Source organism: Eretmochelys imbricata, chromosome 2 (genome assembly GCF_965152235.1).
Source record: "Eretmochelys imbricata isolate rEreImb1 chromosome 2, rEreImb1.hap1, whole genome shotgun sequence".
NCBI lineage: Eukaryota > Metazoa > Chordata > Testudines > Cheloniidae > Eretmochelys > Eretmochelys imbricata.
Genome location: NC_135573.1, coordinates 45,770,011 through 45,792,409, shown reverse-complemented (window position 1 = coordinate 45,792,409; position 22,399 = coordinate 45,770,011). Strand labels below are relative to the sequence as shown.

Here is a 22,399-nt window from a genome sequence, read left to right as displayed (position 1 = left end):
CTGTTGCATATCTCCTGGATAGAAAAGAAGATGGAATGCTTATGTTAGAAATATTATTGAAGAGAAACAGATCCTGCTGTGAGAAAGCAACAGGTGCAAATTTATGTGCTTTGGTCACATTAGGTGCACAGATGGAAATAATCTCAAGAAAGTTATCATGGAAGGAATAGCAACAGGTCATCATAGTAGGGGACAGCCAGTAAGGAGAGGGATAGACGGTATGTGTAGTAGGAAGAGAGCCTGAGACATAAGCCTTGGTATTAGAGGCCTGGTATGAGTCCTGAGGCCTGAACTAAAGTAGCGGTTAAAACTTTGCCAGTTGTGGTGTTTAGATGTTACGTGTAATTATTAGAATTGGGAGCACTGGCTGTTGGGAGTCTGAAAGGACAGGAAACAGGAAGGAGGGGGGAGGAGTTGAGAGGCTGGGAGAAAGCTCCAGAGGGTGCAGCAGCAGCTTGGTAAACAGGTTTCCACTTTGAAAATAAAGTCCTGTTGAAGCTTGTTAGTACCTTGCCTGGTTGATACAACACCAATATGAAGCAAAGTCAGGTTGTGAGCAAGAGGCAGGTCCTGCTCACAGAATTTGGCAAACATGGGGCTAATATTGCAAAAACACATATACAAGGCAATGGGTGGCACCCTAATATGTCAGGGGTAATACGCAACTTGTTTGTATCGGTGTATAAAGATGTATCTCAGAGGGAGTGTCTTTGGCCAGCCGAGGGGGGAATGGAAAGTCCCACCACTGAGTGAGCTGTGTCCATTGTCACGAGCATACATGTCTTAGTATCCTCGTAGAGTCTGCTGGGTGTTATTATCGTGCTTCATCGACAATAAACCTGGCTGGGTGCCTTCGCTGAAAACTGAGTCTGTGAATTTATTGGGCAGTTTAACTGAGGTCTGCTATCTCTATTATCTGCGCAGAGCTGGGACAGCACACCAAATGAACACACACGCAGTCAACATCTAACCACAATGTGCAGCAGGTCACTGGGAGGTCAGCTGCAAAGCGCTCAGAGCTAGCAAAGAATCACAAAGAATTTAAAAAATTCTGCTACAATGAATAAATGGACTTTACTTACTTACAGCCTTAAAATCTATTAATCATGCTACCAAAAAACTATGATTATTGTTGGGGACTGCAAGCCAGAGCTTCCGAGTTCTCTTTCCAGCTATGCCACTGACATGTTGTGTGATCTTGGGTCTGCTTATGTAAAGTAGCTTCTCCATCTGTGAAATGAGCATACTACTACTTATATCTATCCAAAAAGACAATCTGTATTAAAGCACAGTGCATTTGCCAGGCTGGTTAAGGATCTGTATCTTTTTTATTTCTAGTGCCTTGAATGCAGTAGACAAACATTTATTGTTCTGTAGCACATTAAAATTCATTACTTGACATCTCCTCTGCACTCTTCATCAGTATTTTTTCAGCTGATGTGCTGTTTGCAGTTCTTCACACTTTACGTTTTTCTTTCATTTCCTTGCATCCTGGCCAGCTTTCCAGCCCTTCACCCACTAAGTCAAATCAGGCAAAAGTAAGAGAGACAGAGAAAATTATTTTAAATCGTTGAAGTTGTCCATGTCATGTTTGAATCCATTGCTGATAGTTCTATGCCCAGGACACCTCTCTGTCAAATGAAGGAAAAGAGGCAGCCTAGGGCAATTTTGTACAAGCCCTCTGTAGCTAGAATGTGGGGCTGGGCCATGGAAGTGTGTTTTTGCACATATGCTCACTCGTCTGGGTGTCCTATAAGTCATGTTGACTGCCTCTGCAAGGGCATATTGCATAGCAGATTTGAAGGATGGGTCAGGTCTAATTATGGGCCTGTATTTAAGCTGAATTTCGAGTTACATTCAGTTCTGCCCTAAAAGTGAACTTGGCACCTAGGGCCTAAAGATGCAGATAGGCACTTAGTAGGATTTTCAGTAGCACTTAAGCAGGTTAGGCACCTAACTCCCAATGAAATTCTTAGGTGCCTAAGTACCTTTGAGGATCTGGCCTTTGGTGCTTATAAAGCAGAAAGAAGTGTTTTGTTTGGATCTCTTCAATTTCATAAGCTCTACTGTATAGCTGAATGCTCTCCGGGGCTGGAGACACGTGTCAGTAGTTTCTCTCATTCTCCTCCATCTTGTTCTTCAGCCCAATTAACTCATTTAAAATTAATTTAGGAACCCCAGCTTTTCGATGAAAGCTTTTGAGATCACTGTGACAGCCTGGCTCACTTTTCTGCATTCATAAGCTGCTGGCTGCCAACCAAGGCTCCCTATCTTTTGTCTCCCTGTATTACAGTTAATGCCTCCCTCTTATTCCATGGGGACTTGAAGCTGAGAAAGGTTAAGAGATGCAGCTTAAACGCTGGGGATGGAAGATTGTTGCTTTATGCTTTATCCTTTTTCAGCGCTTCAAAGTCCTCCTTTTCATTTTTTTTTTTTTTTTTAAGTTTTGAGAAAGAGCAATTTAAAGACATAGGCCCTGATTCTCCCCTACCTTGCATAATCATTTGCACCTGGCAGAGAGATGATGCTTAGGAAGGAGGAAAGCTTTCGGGTGGTTCACTGAAAATTAGTCATGGATTGGCCCCATTATGAGAGCTGAAAACTGCCATTTGTGCATGTGCCATAATTTTTTTAAACGATGATGGTGCTTTTCAAAAACTATTTCCCAATATGCAAAATTAAATGGAATGGCACTGTGCATATGCATCTTGCTAATTTAGAATGATAGAAATATAGTAGCCCTTGTATTCTTCACTACACAATTAGTCAGAAATGCTAAAGCTAGCCCTGCTTACTGGCTAGTTTATACTGTACATGAGGAGCTCTCACTTTAGGTTAGTGGCTTGAATAAATTTTTCCCCACATCTGCTCACTCTAATGCATACTATGCTGGACAGTGACCATTACGATGACAGGTTGCACCTCAAGGCTTCCATTTAGCTGTATGATCTCCCAGCATCACGTGACATCCCCCACTACTGAAAGTCTGCCTGTAATCATGTGCACCCATCACCCATTCATGTGTATAGGTGCAAAGTTGCAGAAGTTTTCCATCTTCATTACTCTCTGGCTTCATTACCCCACTCAGTCCTCTGGCTGAGACACTGATAGTCCAAACCCCTTCTGGGCAAGGAAGTGTACAGGTGCAGTCCAAAGTCCTAAAGAATCCACCTAGCCTCTGGGGCCTGGGCCCCGCCCTTTCCTGGGGTTCTGCCACCTTCTCCCGGTTCTGGTGGACTCAGAGTCCAGGCTCCAGCCTGAGCCCATACATCTACACTGCAATTTTATAGCCCACCAGCCCCAGCCCCACCAGTCTGAGTCAGCTGGCCAGGGCCAGCTGTGGGTGTTTTATTGTAGTGTAGAGAGGTACCTTCTGTCTGACAAGAAAGTAACTAATTACCACCCAGGTGGAATGAATAGTGCAACTGGCCTTTGACTCTTTCTCAAACCTGAGGGGGTTTCACATTTCCTTTGTGGAAACTATAGCTGTATTATGAGTTGTAGCTCTGAGAGATCCCAACTGAGCTTGGGGCCCCCTTGTTATAGGTATTGTCTGAATACAGTTAGAGAGTTTCTGAGCGAAAGGGCTTACATTCTGAGTAGGCAAGACAAACAAAGGGCCGGAAGAGGAATTGGTTTGGTTAACTCCCTTCTGCCCTGTGATCTTGTAGCAATTCCATACTTTCCTCTGCCTTTTGCACATCTTGTGGTCACCATAGCTCCCTTTTGCTGGATGTGTACACCTGTCTCATTTGGAGAAAGACATTTGGATGCACCATATGCCCAATATTTTTGTGTATTTTTTTTTTATCACAGGGGTTGTCTTTGAGCTCAAGAAAACAATATAGTTCCCCTGCACGTGGATTTCCCATGTGGGAGCTGCTAACTGTTAGAGCAACTTACTAACAGCTATGTCTCCTAGGCTCTAGTCTTGGTTCTATTGCTGACTCACTGTGGGGAAGTCACTTAACCTATCTGTCTCACTGATCCCTTGCAAGATGGGCATAGCCTCACAGAGATGTGAGTTTTAATTAACTAAAGTGTAGGAGTTTGAAGGAAAGCTTCTACAATAGACAAAATGAAAACACTTGTGAAAATGTATCATAAGTGCCCATGTGCTAGAATGGAAGATACAGTGTATAGCTCCTTCTTTCATCCATCCGCATATGATATATAGCAGTATTCTGACTCCAAGGCAGACAGGGAGCTGTGGCTGGAAGTTAAATAAATCATGTTTATGAAAGACACTGGAGAAGGCATGAAAAAGCAAGGCTTGCAAAACAATTTGAGGCCATGTTCCCGCGGCAAATGATACTGGAGTTTGGTGTAACTTAGATTTGTCTAGGGAAGGAATGACTTCAGAAAAGTTGAGACAGACAAGGTAGGTGAGATAATATCTTTTATTGCACCAGTTTCTGTTGGAGAGATAGGCAGGCCTGAAGAAGAGCTCTGTGTAAGCTGGAAAGCTTACAAACATAAGAACAGCCATACTGGTCAGACCTAAAGGTCCATCTAGCCCAGTATCCTGTCTTCCAACAGTCGCCAATGCCAGGTGCTTCAGAGGGAATGAACAGAACAAGGAATCATCAAGTGATCCATTCCCTGTTGCCCATTCCCAGCTTCTGGCAAACAGAGGTTAGGGACACCATCCCTACCGATCCTAGCTAATAGCTGTTGATGGACCTATCCTCCATGAATTTATCTAGTTCTTTTTTGAACCCTGTTATAGTCTTATCCTTCACAACATCCTCTCCCAAGGAGTTCCACAGGTTGACTGTGCGTTTTGTGTGAAGAAATGCTTCCTTTTGTTTGTTTTAAACCTGCTGCATATTAATTTCATTTGGTGACCCCTAGTTCTTGTGTTATGAGAAGGAGGAAAAAAAACTTCCTTATTTACTTTCTCCACACCAGTCATGATTTTATAGACCTCAATCATATCCCCCCCTCTCTAACATCCTGGAACCAACACAGCTACAACAACACTGCATTCAGAAAATTTTGTCTTTCATGAATCATCCTCTGTTTATATTTACCCATGACAAAATTTGAAGTCTATAAGGTAGAAATTTCAGCTCAACTGCAGTAAATCACCTGGACCAAATGATATTTGAGGGTTGTGAGGGAAACAAAGTATGAAATAGACACATTGGTAAAGGTACGAAGCATATTCTTACAAACAGCAGCTCTTCCTGAAGATCCAAAAGGCAGTGGATACTCTGAGGTGCTGCTTTAAGAGAACCTTAGTGAGGGTGATCTAGTTGTGACCTTCACCTCAGTACCAAGGAAACTGATGGAGAGCCTGACTAACGACTGTATTACTGCAAGTTTACTCTGGTATAAAATTAAAGTAATGCTTTGGTGAATCACAGCTCAGAGTGTAACTAAAGACAGCCTAGTACAGCTCTTAGATGAGAACAACAGGACAGGCTCAAACCATCATAGCCTCTGAAAAAGCCCCTATAATGTCAGGGATTTTTATAATTAATCGATAAAAGTGGACATTGTTTACTTGGATTTTCAAAAAGCTTGTGATTAGGTCTCTCATAAGATCATTAGTGAAAATAAATAACCATGAGGCAAGAGGCAAAGTCTGCCCAGGGATTATGAATTTAACAAGTTAAGCAATAGAAAACAAACCGCTATAAGACCCAATCCTGCTCCATATTGGCAAAACTCCCTGTGACTTTAATGGCACAGGATCAGGTCTCCTTAAAAGTAGAACCAGGTTAATAGAGGAGTGCCTCGGGGTTCTGTATCCTAATGGATACTATGGGCCCCTCTCTTTTCTCTGAGTCAATCATGGTCAAGATTCCCAGAGAGAACACTGATGTCATTCATGTTCCTTCCTCACGAATAACCAATGCTACAACATTTGAAGCCCTCTTTTTTTAAAGAGGGTGAAAGCTAAAGGAGGCAGTTTGAGTAAATGGATCATTGAAAGCATCTCTGTTAAGTGATTAAGCTACAGCCAAAGATGATATTTATTAAGAAAAGCTTGTTCATACAACACTCATTTGATATTCACACTATGTATCCAGTGCCAAATGGCAGATGTATTTAGATTCTCAAACAGCTGTTTATGGCAGTTGTGTCACAGAAAACTGCTTGTTCAAAGCAAAATATTGTGCCACCTTGATTTCTTGGCTTTTTGTCACTTTTGACATTTTATTTAGACTTTAAGGGTGATTATCTGCAGCTGCAATCTGTCTCTTTTCATGTCAAACACAGCGATGAACAAACCTCCAAATGTTTAGCTGAGACAGAAATTCATTTTGCCCAATTTTGAATTTGGGCAAAGCTTGTGAGTTTGAGCGGAAAAAACAAGTGGGAGAGAGTGAAAAATCCTGAACATTGCTCCCTGAGGATGTGCATTGCAGTACAGTATTTAATTACATAATAATGTACTGTTTTTCCAAAGGACCCCTGCCTCATTATGGCTGGAGGAGGAGGCAGGATTGTGGTAAATATCTGGAGTCAAACTACACCTCCCCTTCATTCTCTGTACTTGTTGTATGATGTGTCATGAGTGAGTCAGGGTGTTGTTAGAAGATGAAGAATAGCTGTGTGAACTCAAACTTTTAGAGCCACCCCAAAAATTGTTTGAATGGTTTACACAACCTCAGGCTGAGAACTTCCCCAAAATAATTCCCAGAGAATCTCTTTTAGAAAAAAAAATCCAAACTCAATTTAAAAATGGTCAGAATCCACCACAACCCTTGGTAATTGTTCCAATGGTTAATTCTTCTCTAAAAGTTTACACCTGTCCCTCCTTTTTAGTCTCTCTCTTGAGCCACTGACAATGTATATATGCCACTCAGCCACTGATGGAGTGGCTCTAAACAGGAAAGAATACAAAAGCAGTTTATATGCTAATGACACTTTTGTTCTATTGAAGAGTTCATTCAAATCAATTCTACCATTATTGACTGTAGTTGACATTTTTGTGGTGAGCTATGGTTTTTGCATTAACTGGAATAAATTGCAAGCAATGGATGTATCTAAAAGACGATTATAGCATCCAATCTTACTCCTTCTCTTGTCATACCACCATGGGATAACCTGCGCCCCAGGATCAAGGCCAACTCCATGCTTCAAATAATTTGGATGGAAAAAGGAGTAACAAAAATAAAGAGATAATATAAAATGATAGACTGGCATTCTTCAACTACATTTATAACAAATAGCAGCTACTGCTCTCCCACATTTCCTTCTTTTCATGGCTATGTCATGGGTGCACAGGCTCGGTGCTCTGGAACAGCTCTGGATGAAATTCAGACAGCACCCTCTTCAGTGTGACACCCCCTCCGGGCACACTCTCCCTAGGGCTCCTTGGCTTCAGTGCCTCTTGGGACTGAGTTCAGAGCTTTCAGCATCCTTGTTCATACTGTGAGCTCCCCACAGAGAGTTCACCTGAGTAGGACACCTGGGGAAGCCTTATATGCCCCCCAAAAGGGCCATACACCCGCAACTTCCACAGTCAGCAGTGACTCTCAGCCAGCATTGTAAAACAAAAGGGTTCATTAGTCATCTGGAACTCAGCATAGAACAGTTCTGGTTAGCACAGAAAGCAGGAAATTATAGCAAAGTCCATCTTGGAGAGATCCAGAGCCCTGGCTTTCCTCACAAGTTCCAAACCAGGAGACTGACCAGCTTACAACAGCCCACCATCAGTCATGCCCAGTTGCCACTCCTCCATCTTTTGTGTGTTTCCCAGGCAAACCAATCACCTGGCCTCCACCTCATCTCTTTGTTCTCGTCACAGCCAACTGGCTATGGCGGGGACGGGGAGGTCAGTTGCTAATGTCTACCCATTGTCTGGGCCTAGGAAGCTGGACAACAGTCACATCTGCTCTCTAGGGAGTCTCTTCAAAGATCACACAACCTGTCCCACCACCTAGGTAAACATGCAGCACATAGGGGAAACTGAGGCACGCACATACAAAACATTAAGAAATTTCCCACTTCATCACAGGCTACACTCAAGAATTCATGCAAGGATAGGGGGAAATCAGTCCATTTAAACTCTCTCACCTCTAGAAGAACATGTTAAGAAATATGGAAACAAAAGTCACAGACAAAAAAGGGAAAAGACTACCTCAACAGAGACCTCAGAGGATATCTGGCTCAATGGAAAAGATACTTCAAGTTCTTTATCCTTGTGATTATTCCAGAACAAGATATAAAAAGATACTACAGGATCCAGAATAGCTGTTCAAGGCTAGATTGACAAAACACAAAGAATGCTGGAGATGAAAACAGCTGTATACCAAACTTTTGTACACCCTCAATACCTGTCAAAAAAGCATCTGTTCTGAAACACCATATTCAAGCTCTCTCAAAAGCTTCAAGAGCCTCTATCTTGCCTTCTCCAAGCTTGTGAATTCTAGGGGTGCGGGATGAGTTGGCATTACCAATTAACATTAAGAAATGGATTGCTGTAACTATTTTAGTGGCCAAAAAGGTTATCTTGAGAAAATGGAAATCTGTAATTCCTGCCTCATACACAGATTGGCTTAGTGAGCTCTCTACTACTGCATTAATGGAAAAAATAATTCTGTCTACTTCTCTTAGGGAGTAACTGTGGACTACCCTCTATAGTCCCCAACCTTCTCCTTTCCCACAGGTGACTACAGACCACTTCCCTGCAGCCTCTTTCTTCCCTCAGCTCCTGGGGTTTATACAGGCCCCTCCTGTTCCTACTCAGGTCAGCCTCCTGTCTAATTAATTCCCTCCTCCCTGGCTTCTCTTCCAGGTGCAGGCTGAGCAGTTAATTGGCATACCTGGCCACCTTAACCCCTTCCAGTCTTGTGGACATTCCATCACAGTCTCTGATACTCAGAGGTTATGTTCTCACTTATTTATCTATTTAGTCATTTTAATAATTGATACCCTGTATGATCTCTGCTGGTTTAATTTTTTCCAGGTTTTGCAAATAATGAACTTTGAATTTTGTTATTTATATGCTGTCTCCATCTTGTGCATGTATTTATATGTTTTTTTGTGTTATGTGTTTATATTATATAAAAACAATAAAATAAAGTTAAAAGTAATTATGCCTGTTTCCATTCTAAATTTGTCTAGCTTCAACTTCTATTCATTGGATCATGTTATACCTTTCTCTGCTAGACTAAAGAGCCTATTATTAAATATTTGTTCCCCATGTAGGTACTTATACACTGTAATCAAGTCACCCCTTAACCTTCTCTTCCTTAAGTGAAATAGATTGAGCTCTTTGAGTCTGTCATTGTAAGACATGTTTTCTAATCCTTTAATCATTCTCATGGCTTTCCTCTGAATCCTCTCCAATTTATCAACATCCTTCTTGAATACTGAACACCATAACTGGACACAGTATTCTAGCTATAGTTGCACCAGTGCCAAATACACAGGTAAAATAGCCTCTCTACTCCTACTCAAGATTCCCCAGTTCATGCACCCTAGGATTAAGTTAGCTCTTTTGGCCACAACATCACACTAGGAGCTCCTGTTCAGCTGATTATCTACCCCCATCCCCAAATCTTTTTCAGTCACTGCCTCCCACGATACAGTCCCCCATGTAAGTCTGGCCTACTTTCTTTGTTCCTAGATGTATACATTTACATTTAGCTATAATTAAACATAGAGTGTTTGCTTGTGCCCAGTTTACCCAGTGATCCAGACTGCTTTGAATTAGTCACCTGTCATCTTCATCGGGGCCCCCTTGTGCTTGGTGCTGCAGCTAATCACTTTTAGAACCTACAATGGTTGTGTGCCTCAATATTTTACCCATGGAGTCATCTGAATTCTAATGACGCCACTGGGGTTGCCAAAAGGACTCCCCTGCTCTGCCTGACAGGGTGAATGTTATGCCACTGTGCAGAATCCTAACACTTGACTTCAAGAGGAGTCAGCAGAAAACCTCTGCGCCTCGATGCTGCATCCTACAACTTAACTCCCAGAGTCTGAGGGCTACATTTTTAAAGGGCTCTTAGCAACCCCATTGCTGCTTGTGACCATGAAAGTACGGACAGCTGCAATTTTTGAGAATACCGGTGTGCAGAGGTGACAGAATTTACCACTTTTGCCTACAGATCACAGGGCTTGCAGATTGAAATTCTGCCACCTGCATATTCAGATGCTAATATCAGAACAGCAGGTATGCACAGATGTTCACACAGGAGGCAATTTTTTTTGAAAAAGTGGCCCAAAGTGTCTGCTTGATACCCTGTGTCTGGTTTCGTCTATGTTTTTATTTTCATTATCCCGATATACTCTAAATCCTCTCCCTACAATGTGACTTAAATAAGGCGAATGTCCATGTGCTACTCTAACAGTTAATACTTATACTCACTGTCCTTAGAGATTCCTGTTTAATTGGGACAATCTCTTTTTTATTCTCATTTCTTTGAAGGTAGTATTAGCAGTCTGTTCTGCACTGCAGGATGACCTATAAGAATTACCTTAGACTGCTCCGGGAATGGGCTCAGTTATCCATGCTGTTTGCCCATCACATCCAGTGATTAATTGCCAGCAATTAGTTCTGCTGAACTTCAACAGTAAGATCTTAGAAGGCATTAAAAGCCTATTTCTGAAGTGTTCTAATCAGAAGAATTGCTCAAAATGTGATGCTTTGTCAGATTATTCCACTGGTTAAAAACACACTGGAATGTATGCACTCAGTCCTGTTTTTTCAGTCTTCACACTGTAGTTACAGGAAGATTGTACATAGAGGAAGATTCTTTGGTGTATAATCAGATAGCTCTAATAAATAGTATTTTAAAAAAATCAGTCTGCTGTGTGCTCTCCTTATTAAGGCAAAGAGCTTGTATTTAACAGTTAAAATGACTGTTATTTAAACATTATATACAACAGCAACCAGAGCCTGGCACTGGCTGCAGCTCTTTGCAGTCCAGAACCCCACCTTCCAGAATGGAGAATGGCCATTGATCTTTGCAGCCACATTCATATATAACAATTGCAGCAGCTCCATACCTGGTACAGACTGTACCAGTCTACTCAGATTTCGTTTCTGTGGCTCACAGAAAAACAGAAGCCATACATCCAACCCAACATGTTTTAAAATGTGGCTGCTGTCTGGAATTTTCAAAGGTGCCTAAGTGATTTAGGAGCATACGTCTCCTAAATTACTACAGCACTTTTGAAAATCCCATCTTGTATCCTCCTAGAAGGATGTATCACACCACACTACAGTGACACCAGCCAGTTTAAAAAGTATGCATGCCACAAAATGTGCATATCAGAGGTTTTTATCCAGCAAACAAATTAAGATGGAATCCAGCTCTGAAATGCTAATTGTTGGGAAATATTAGATAAGAGAGGTTGGGCAGAGAGTGAGTCAAGGATGTTGTGTTGTGTTAGTTCACTGCATGCTACAATTAAGGCCAAAGTAAAAAGCAGAGGAAACAGACTCTGCCAAATAATGCAGTAGCAGTATTATAATGAGACTGTTTCCCCTCAGGGTTAATTCAATTCCTATTACTGTTCTTCTAATTATTCCCATGATATGGTATTTTTCTCAAATCGCATTAGACTTTAGGCACCCGCTGCACCTATAACTAGCCATCAGTCATCAAAAGGCCAAGGTGGTGGTGGTGGTTTAGTCTTGTCTCAAACAGAGAAGATGTATAACCCAAGTATGAAAAAAAGTTGACGATATTTTAGTTTGAAAAATGGGGTTGACTCATGTCCCATCTGAGACTTGGCCTGGTCCACACTAGCAAATTAGGTTGGTTTAACTACATCGGTTGGGGTGTGAAAATCCTCATCTTAGTTAAGATGACCTAAATCCCCATGTAGACAGTGCTAGGTCAATGGAAGAATGCTTCCATCAACCAAGATACTGCATCTCGGGGAGGTGGATTACGTGTGTCGACAAGAGAATCCCTCCTGTTGCCGTAGGTAGTGTGTACACAGAATAACTGCAGCTGCACTGGCATAGCAGGGCTACTGTAGCATATTAAGTGTAGACAAACCCTAAACATTCTGGCCCAGATTTTTGAAGGTATTAGACATTGCTGCACTCAGCATTGCAACGACTAACTGATTTAGGAGTTGAAATATCATTTTCAAAAGGGGGCTAGGCACTTAGGAGTCTAAATCCCATCAACTGCTAGTGGGATTTGGGCTCCTAAGTGCCTAAACCTCTTCTGAAAATGATATTTAGGTTCCTAAATCAGCTAGGCATTGCAATGCTGAGCACAGCAACACCTAATACTTTACAAATGTGGGTCTATAAAATCACTGGCAGGAATTGTCAAGTTCATTAGCCCTGGAGTAGAAACTTGGTGCCCCTAACTCTTAACATTATTCAGTCTACAATTTAGTCACAGTGTCAGGAGCAGAGTTGTGAAGTTCATGGAGAGAGGGTCCTCGTGCAGGTTCTACAGAATATTCTACCAAAGCTCTCAGCCCTCTTTACATTCCAGGGGCCTTTGTAGACATCCACAGAATGGGATGTAACTAAGAGTTCAACTACTAATAGCAAGATTTTGACAGAAAAATATACATGATGGCAGGAAATTTTCTTGCCAAGTAACATTTCCAGGAGCAGTATTAGAAGTGGAACTTTTCTATGGATGCCCAGGGTCCAGAAAGACCTGCAAAACTTAGGCCTAAATTAAGTCAGATTACTGATGTCTACTTTATGACGTCTGCTACAGGCAATAATTTCTCACAGATACAGACAGGAGTTGGCTATTTTCTTTGCTTCCAAGATATTCTATGACCAAGAGAATGTCTTGAGATTCTTCCCAGTACATTCTTGAGAGTGGCACTTACCCTTTTTTAGGTTTCAACCAAAGGTAGTGAGGAGGAGAGTTCTACATGGCCTGCCAGTTTGCAAATTACTTAGAGAAAGGTGGCTGGGCATCATTCTTCAATAAAGCCTTCCTGACACTAATGCAAAAACTAGAATTTCTTCTGGCTGATGGTGGGACCCAGAGCTGCAATTACATTTGTCATTCACCAAAACAAACTACATAGATATAAATGGGAGAAAAGGTGCTACTCTCACAGTCAGACAATAGACTGGTGGTACCCTTCTCTCCATGGCTTGAAACACTTGTGTTAAATTTCGCAGGGATGATTACATACATACTATGTTACATTATTTGATCAATTGTTTTTATGTGTCTGCAAAGGTTGATTGGCAGATATACAGTACAGACCCATTTACGTGCGGATGTCGGGAGTCAAGCCGTCATGACCACGTGTTAATGGACCACGGGTTAAGAGGGCCATGCTGAAAAAGGGGTCTATGATTCACTTAGAAAAAAACGCCGTTATTTTCTGCTCTTTCTGGCTCGCATTTTTTTTCTTTCTTATGAAGTCTGTCATTCGCCGCAGATGGATGATTTTGATATTTTCTGCATTTTGCTCCTCCATAAATCTTACAACAGTTTCTACAGCACTAAGGGCTTCTGTGGGCAAAATTTTGACCTTTTCTTCGACATCCTTGTCGTCATTGTCATTTAGGCCTGCATTATTAGAATTCTCGCCATCACTTTCGCGGTCCGACCTAGCCTCTCAGCCCGTTAATATTTCTTCCTCGGACAGAAATTCTGAATTTAAAATAGATTTTAACTCGGCGGAAAATGCATTCGTGGCCGATGCATCGGCTGATCGGCTTTCTCCAGAAATCGATACCTGCTTTTTAAAATGACTTATAAACCCCTTGCTGGCTTGGAATGATTCATCCCCCATTAAATTTCCAGATTTTGTCACTTGAGCTTGAAGAATTGGCCTACTTAGCGGCATTCCTTTCAGTCTTTCCTGAGCAAACCACGTGCGCATGGCTTTGTCTATTGTGGGTTTTGCTGAATAGCGCACATGTTTTTGCTTAAGCCCCACAGCAGAATCTATATTTTGTACAAAGCCATTCAGTTTAGATTAGTTTTTTAGCCATCCTTGGAGAGTAGATTCAGCAATCTCAATATCTTTTGAAACTTTGGCCTGGGTTTCTCCGCTATTTACTCAATCTATTGCATCTAGCTTTTCTTCTACAGTGTAGGAATGCCGACGCTTGCCCTCTGCCATTATATTAGGCCTATGGTTAAAATTTTCTAATGTAGTGTATATATATTACTATATAACTATTATATATCTCTCTAGTGTGACAATGACTAAGCGTGCGTGATACGTCTTACCAATATCAGTAAAGACATAGAACACATTTCCGCTCCGCACTTCCTGTCGATTTCTGTTAGTGAGCAAATCTGTTGTGCTGCATAGCAAGTTCCTGTACCACATGTTAATGAGTCTCGCATGTTAAATAGGTAGCACTGGGAGGCATGGCGCTCCCACACATTAAGCGGATTCGTGCTTAAACGGGTCTGTACTGTACTACTATTATTGATGCATTTAATTTAATACTCACTACATGGCCTGAACACAATCTGTTATCAAATTTCCAAATAAATTTAATCTAAACATCTAGTCCCATGATTCTATTTTTTAAAATCTCCTGTTCAGATTCCTTAAATTAAAGGAGACAACAAACTGTATCTGTAGCTAATGATGTTTTGCTTTCTTCTTGGTTTCAGATGATGGCAAACTGTCTTTTGAGGAATTCAAAGCCTACTTTGCTGATGGAGTTCTGAGTGGAGAAGAATTGCACGAGCTTTTTAACACCATTGATACACACAATACTGAGTAAGTATCCTCGGCTTACAACCAAGTGCTACGTTTTGTATTTGAAAAGAAGTTTAATTTTGGCAAAAAAAACTTAAGCTGTTTTTATACAAGAGAATTGTTTCAGGGAAATTATAATGCCCAATTATGTACTCTGGTAAGAGCAAAACAACTCATCAGCTGATCATCTACATATGTTTAAGTGTCCAAACATTCAGAAATACAGGCTTGCAGCAAGTGGTGTGGGCATCAGACACTGTGTACATCCTCTCGTGAGGGCCGGTGGAATCAGGGAAAGGGAAGAGATGCTGTGGTCCTTTCCAGCTCTCAGGCTGGAGTAGCCTTGTTAGGACAGCTGCACAGCTGCGGAGGGAGCAGGTAGATTTCTGCCCTCACATAATGAATTGAGTGTTGAGCAGAGAGTTTGCCCGCAAGTAAGTAGTATGAAACCATCATAGAAAGTAGTGAGCAAACGTTACCACCTGATGACTGATGCTCTGTAGGAAATGGATTGATGTCTTCATTCATGTTTCTTGGAAATCACAAAACTCACATTACATTTCAGAATGGCTGACTGGTTGGCAGGGTCAGCAGAAGCTAAGGGTTTGAAGGGTATAGAGAGGGAACCAACTTTTTGTCCCAAGTGTATCTCTCTCTGCGGTGGGTTAATGCAACGGCCAGGCCACCGAGGGAAAATTGTATCACTCCTCCCCATATGGCAGGTAGTCTTTGTATAGACTAAAGAGCAGTCAAAAAAAAGTTCCATAAAAAATAATTGGAAGTTTGGATTTTTTTCAACTAATTCCAAGTAGAAACCAGTTTACTAGCTAATCACAACAGTACTTGGCTAATCTGCATGCTGCATTATTCACACACACAAATATGGTGGCCTCCTCCCACTTCTCAGCAAAGACAGGGAAGCAGACCACTGTAGGGGGACCATTACTAAGACATTACATAAACATAATATAGCACAGTTACTAGCCATTCGTAGATGACACTGTAGTTGTCAAAAGATTTAGACAAAGTATTTTTGTGATGCATCATCCTTGCTTTGATTCATAGCAGCCCATCACACAGAGTCCACATATACCAATCTAGTACCTTTCACGTAGACTACATTCAGTTTTGGTGCCATTTCTGTGGTCCAAAAGCTACTGAAGTGATGGCATTTATTACCTTTGGTTCCTAACAGGTTATAAAGCCATCCCATTTGCACCAGTCATTATTGGCTTTTTGGTTCTGTTCGCACTGTTTCTAAACTCAGCAGATCAGTTTTGCTTGTCTCAGTAGTGCTTACTGGTACCATATAGATGAAGACACTAATGTAGTAACTGACATTAGTTCTATTGCGCATGAAGGTTCTGATGTCATGCACTGCCAGTCCCTGCTGCTGCCTCAGTTTCTCTGCTTCCACAGGGTATCTGGTCCCAAGTCACTCTCCTAGGCCTCTCCAGAGAGCCCTATAGCTTTCCTAGCCCCTAGTCTCCCTATCTCTGATGAAACAGGCTCCCTCTTATGATGATAGCCCAGGGCTTCCTAGGTGAGGCCTAGTCACCTGACCCAACTGTTGTCAGTTGTTGGCTGTGTGTGTGTTCTCCCTGTGTGCTGCACTGGCTCTGACCAGATAGCCCATACAGCACACCTTGATCAAACTGCCCAAGAAGACCACAGACTCGGTTCAGTAGCAAAGGTCAACCAGGTTTATTGCCAATAAAGCACAATATTAGTGCCCTATGTGTGCTACAGGTACACTCAGTACATGTATGCCTGTGACAATGGACTCAGCTCAGTGAACAGCAGGACTTTCTGCTTCCCCCTCGGCTGGACAAAGACACCCCCTCTGCGACCCCCCTTTTATACACTGATACAAGAAGTTACGTACTGCCCCTCTGACATGGCTAGTTACCACCTTTTCCCTTGTACCTGTTGGTTTGATCAAAACATGTCTATCCATCACCCTGTCATCCTGACCTTATCTTTAAGAGAGGTCAGCGTGTCCCATACCATCTTCAGGGAGTGTGTCTGCACCATAATCCTTTATCAGAGTGTTTTGTTTCCAGCCTTCCTACGTGAATACTTATCACCTAGGAGTGCTTGTGTTTTTACAGCACCAGGCCTGTTTTTGCCAAGTTCATGTATCATATAGTGCAGGGGTTCTCAACCTTTTGCTTCCTGAGGCCCCCGCAACATGATATTAAAAACTCCATGGCTCATCTGTGCCACAACTGTTTTTCTGCATATAAAAGCCAGGGTTGATGTTATGGGGTAGCAAGCAGGGCAATTGCTCAGGCTTCGGCTTCCGTCCCAGGTGGTGGGGCTTCGGCTTTCTGCCCTGGGTCCCAGCGAGTCTAGTACTGGGCCTGCTTGGCAGCCCCCCCGAAACCTGCTCACGGCCCCCCAGACCCCTGGTTGAGAACTGCTGACATAGTGAACCTGCAAGTAGGCATCTACTTTGTAACAGGGCCTGACTTTTGCTCATAGCTTTGCTCTTGCTACCTTTGCTTTATATCAGCAGGACCTGACTTGGCCTTTGGCCTTTTATACCAGGCCTCATGTCTCCGGCTTTCTCTTTCTGCTACACCAACCACCTATCCAAACCAAAACCTATCACCTGAGAAATGGAAAGCGAGCCAGAGTTGAGACTGAGCCCAACTCCCCTGGAAATTTTAGCTCAACCTCTAACAAAGGGTTTTGAAAGCTAGATGGTAGAGTTTTGTAGGAAGCAACTCAGTTCATTCATTTTTAATTTAATTTTTCAATCTGAATGGCATTGTTAAAATACTACAGCTTCTCACAGAAAAAAACATGTTCTTTAGCAAAAAAACTAAAATAAATCATAATAAGTAGTATGAATGCAAAATGCACATTCCAGGTCTGAATGTTAAATAAGCAGCTTCTAGGGAGAGAAACCTGAAAACTCTTTAAAATGCCCTAAGGATATTTGTTAACCTAATAAAACTTCTGTTCTTCTCTTCAATCATGTTCAACATTAACATGAGGTCAAATCTTTAATATTCAAGTTCCTTCTAGTCTATAGAAATACATAATATACATTAAGAAGCTCAGTACTTTGATGATTTAAGAGCTTGGCCACTTTTTTATGATAGTTGGGATTTTAAATAAGGAACGTTTTGAAATGCTACAATTGATATGAGAACAGGCAGTGCAACTGGCACAGCCATCTGGATTACTGAAATGTAAATCACTAAGCAAGAACGTAGTGGAAAGCATGGTGTAAGAAGTAACCAGGAAAACATTCCCATGGGAAATATGTGAGGATATGTTGGGTTGTTTGTTTTGTTTTTTAATTGGCCACATTTGTCCAGGCCTTTTGTTCAACTTGACACTTTTGCATGTGTGTGTGTGTGTGTGTGTGTGTGTGTGTGACCGACCCCTGCCTGCTCAGCATGGCACTGTGTCCCCTTCTAGTGGTGGCTAGGCCAGCTAGAGACTGATAAACCTGCTACAGGCTTGGTTAAGAGAGAACTATCTTTTAGCTCAGGAAATAGAGGCTCATGAATTAAGCTCAAGAGATCCCAGATTTGATCCCTGCTGCTGCTGACCCACACAGGAGTGTTGGTGTTATACAAGTATCATATGACAAATTTTGAATGTTGCATCTGATCATTTCCAAAATTTCAGGGAACAGTCCAGGCACCAATGGCCAGAATTCTATTGATTTGGGGGAAAATCAGAAAACTTAAAGGAAGAAAATCTAGCACACATGGATCCTGCCATCTGTTTAGCACAGCCACCACTTCAAACAGCTCTCATTTGTCTATAGAGCAAAGAACTGGATGATGGCACTGTGATGTTCCCCTGGTGTTATCTGAACTGGTGATCTGCTAGGTCACTCCAATCCTCGACTCTGGGAGCCAGCCTTACCCTGCTCTGCTGTGAGAACCCCCACTCCCAGGATGTTCACGCACAGCCTCTGGCATATAAGCTGCTCCCAGATATGTGAGTGAGCACTTTTGGCCAGCCGCTGCTTGGATTGTGCAACCAAATGACACTAGTCAATATCTCTGGTCCCAGACACAACCCTAGGAATCTCCATTTTGCAGTGTCCAGTTATACCTGCTGGACACTGCAAGCTTATATGAGTTTATCAATTTAACAAAGAAACTGATATGTACCAGGCTTGTTATCCCAAGGGGAGTCTCTGACATGCTTCAAACCAAACGCACTGCTTTAGGTAGAATAAACAAATTTATTAACTACAAAACATAGATTTTAAGTGATTATAAGTCAAAGCACAACAAGTCAGATTTGGTCAAATGAAATAAAAGCAAAATGCATTCTAAGCTGATCTTCACACTTTAAAGACCCTTACAAACTTAGATGCTTTTCACCACAGGCTGGCTGGTTGCCCTTCAGCCAGGCCTCCCCTTTGATCAGCACTTCAGTCACTTGGTGGTGGTGTCTGTAGATGGAGGTGGAAGAGAGAGAGAGAGAGAGAGAGAGAGCGCGCATGGAAAACGTCTCTCCCTTTTATCATGTTCTTTCTTTCCTCTTGGCTTTGACCCCCACTTCCCCCTTCAGAGTCAGGTGAGCATTATCTCATCGTAGTCCCAAACTGATCAAGGGAAGGGGGGTGACACACTCGAGGGTCCAACAGATCCTTTGTGGCTGCCTAGGCCAGTGTCCTTTGTTTCCGTGAGGCTGGCCTGGGTTTGTCCCATACATTCCCTGATGAGGTGTAAACTGCCTCTCTGCTCCTAGAGAGTTTTTGCCTGGGCTTGTTTTAAGCCATGAGGACACATTTTCAGCCTCATAACTATACACATGAAATTACAACCTATAACAATACTATAACTACAACAATGCTCAGTGCATCATAAGCCTTCTGAAGACACCTGACATGACAAAGTTTGCATTGGATACCACACAATCATTTTATAAAGGATGAACATGGGGGTGCAGGGTGTTCCCCCAAGGCACAGAGTGTCACAGGCAGCCATTAATGCCCTCCAGCATAACAGAACCTCTGCTTATTCTCCCAATAGGGCGTGGTATTCTGGCACCCTGAACGATTTATCTCCTAGACAAATAATGGTGGGAGGAGAAGGGGAAATGGGGGCATGCACACAGCCTCTGGCATGGGGCAGAGAATGGGGGATCCTGGTAGAGTGGGAAGGGAGAATAGGGATGGGGCTGGTGCACATAGTCACCAGCATGCAAGGGAGAATGGGGGACCATGGTAAGGGAGGAGGAGGAATGAGGGCACACAGAACCCCAAGCAGATGGGCGATTGGGGATGTTGTGGGGAGTCACTGAACTAGAAGGGGATGGGAGGATGACACAGAAAGAGCTTGTGGAGGGGAATGGAGGGATGAAAAAAGCCTCCAGCATGTGCAACAAGCTCAGCCCACATAAGTTATGAAGTGTGTGCTCCCATAGAATCATAGAATTGTAGGAAGGGACCTCAAGAGGTTATCTAGTCCAGGCTCCTGCACTCAAGGCAGGACTAAGTATTATCTAGACCATCCCTGACAGGTGGTTGTCTAATCTGCTCTTATAAACTTCCAATGATGGAGATTCCATAACCTCCCTAGGCAATTTATTCCAGTGTTTAACCACCCTGAGAGTTAGGAAGTTTTTCCTAATGTCCAACCTAAACCGCTCTTGCTGCAATTGAAGCCCGTTGCTTCTTGTCCTATCCTCAGAGGTTAAGAACAACAATTTTTCTCCCTCCTCCATGTAACAACCTTTTATGTATTTGAAAATTGTTATGTCCCCTCTCAGTCTTCTCTTCTCCAGACTAAACAAACCCAATTTTTTCAATCTTCCCTAATAGGTCATGTTGTCTAGACCTTTAATCATTTTTGTTGCTCTCCTCTGGACTTTCTCCAATCTGTCCACATCTTTCCTGAAATGTGGTGCCCACAACCGGACACAATACTCCAGATGAGGCCATAACAGCATGGAATAGAGTGGAAGAATTACTTCTCATGTCTTGCTTACAGCACTCCTGCTAATCCATCCGAGAATGATGTTTGATGGAACAGGGTTACACTGTTGACTCATATTTAGCTTGTGATCCACTATGACCCCCACACATGGGCGGCGGGTATTAAAGGCTGGGGCAGGCTAAGCCTCCCCTGACCCAGACTCTGGCCCCACCCATGTTCCCCTGGGATGCCCCACCCTCCCTGTCCCTCTACCCTGAAGTCATCTGGGGCTCAGCTCCAACCAGCTGCCAGGAGCTCAGGCCCATTGTCAGCCAGGGGCAGCACTCAGGCTCACCTGGGGGGACAGGGGCCATGGGCCAGCAGCCTGGCCCAGTGCTCAGGGGGCCAGCAGCTCAGCTGGGTACTGGGGCTGGGCTGGCACTCTAGGGGGCCAGGCTGGCACTCGGGGGGGCTGGCACCTTAGCCAGGTACTGGTGGGGGTGAGGGGATGCCCGGCATTGCTGGGGTGGGCAGGCTAGGGCTCCTCCAGCTGCAGAGCGGGCCACGGGGCTCGGGGGGACGGGGCCAGTGGGCTAACCTCCCCAAATGGGGGGTTCACCCACCACACATGCCCCCACATCCCTCTCTACAGTACTCCTTCCTAGCCAGTCATTTACCATTTTGTATGCCTGCAACTGTTTGTTTCTTCCTATGTGGAGTACTTTGCATTTGTCCTTATTGAATTTCATCCTATTTACTTCAGACCATTTATCCAGTTTGTCCAGAGCATTCTGAATTTTAATCCTACCCTCCAAAGCACTTGCAACCCTTCCCAGCTTGATATCAGCCACAAACTTTATAAATGTACTCTCTATGCCATTATCTAAATCATTATTGAATGATTTAGCACTAAACCCCTCTCAATATGCCCTTCCAGCTTGACTGTGAACCACTGATAACTAGTCTGTGGGAACAGTTTTCCAACCAGTTATACACCCACCTTATAGTAGCTCCATCTAGATTGTATTTCCATAGTTTCTTTTGAGAAGGTCATGCAAGATAGTATCGAAAGCCTTACTAAAGTCAAGATATACCACATCTACTGCTTCTCCCCCATCCATTTTCCCTTGGTGTATATCAAGAAGTCAGGAAGGAGGGAGGGCTAATAAGGTTCCTTTTAAGAGTGTGACGCGTTAGCATGGTCACTTGACAGAACATACCTATAGCTAATTCAAAACTGAAACTTTTGTAATAGTGATGAGATTTTGTTTTCTTACATGATACAGTATTTTTATGCCTGACTTTGCAGCTGGCAAGTATCAGACATTGTTTGATCTTTCATCCTAATAGAAATGCAGAAAAATAATTTTTAGGGCTTTCCATAGACCCCTTTTGCCTTTAAGGCTCTGTTGTCAGGAGGCACTATGATGGAGGCATGTGGCAACATGCCAGAAATCTGATTGAGTTAGTGAAGAGAAAGAAAACTTGGACAATGCAGTATGAATCCTGAGTCCATATTGATACAGTTTTCCAACCCAGAACACAAGTTCACATGCATGAAGAAAGCCAAAATGTCACTAATTAGCATCACACACAATTGCTGAAAAGGGCAGGTTACATAAAATGTCTGATATTAACACATTAGCTCAGAAAAGGATCAAAGTGTTCATTGAACCTTACGAAGTTTTGTTATGCAAGTGTAAGAATCATGTACATGTCAAACTGCCCTAAAACCATCCATTGTGTGATGCCTCTCACTTGCAAATTATCCTAGAGAAGAAAATGAAATTCTTGATTTATGCTTATGGCTGCTCAGTAGCTCAAAGCTGCAGTTCAGTAGGGAAGAATGAGAATAAAATTACTGTACCTAGGATACA

General features: G+C 42.7%; 1 protein-coding gene across 1 annotated transcript in view; it reads left to right on the top strand.

The window, feature by feature from the left end:
* Positions 1 to 22,399, top strand: part of NECAB1 (N-terminal EF-hand calcium binding protein 1) — a 119,353-nt gene that overhangs the window by 17,176 nt on the left and 79,778 nt on the right. The window contains exon 3 of the mRNA XM_077808932.1: positions 14,541 to 14,649. Coding sequence (XP_077665058.1) covers positions 14,541 to 14,649 — 109 coding nt within the window. The remainder of the gene's footprint in view (positions 1 to 14,540; positions 14,650 to 22,399) is intronic.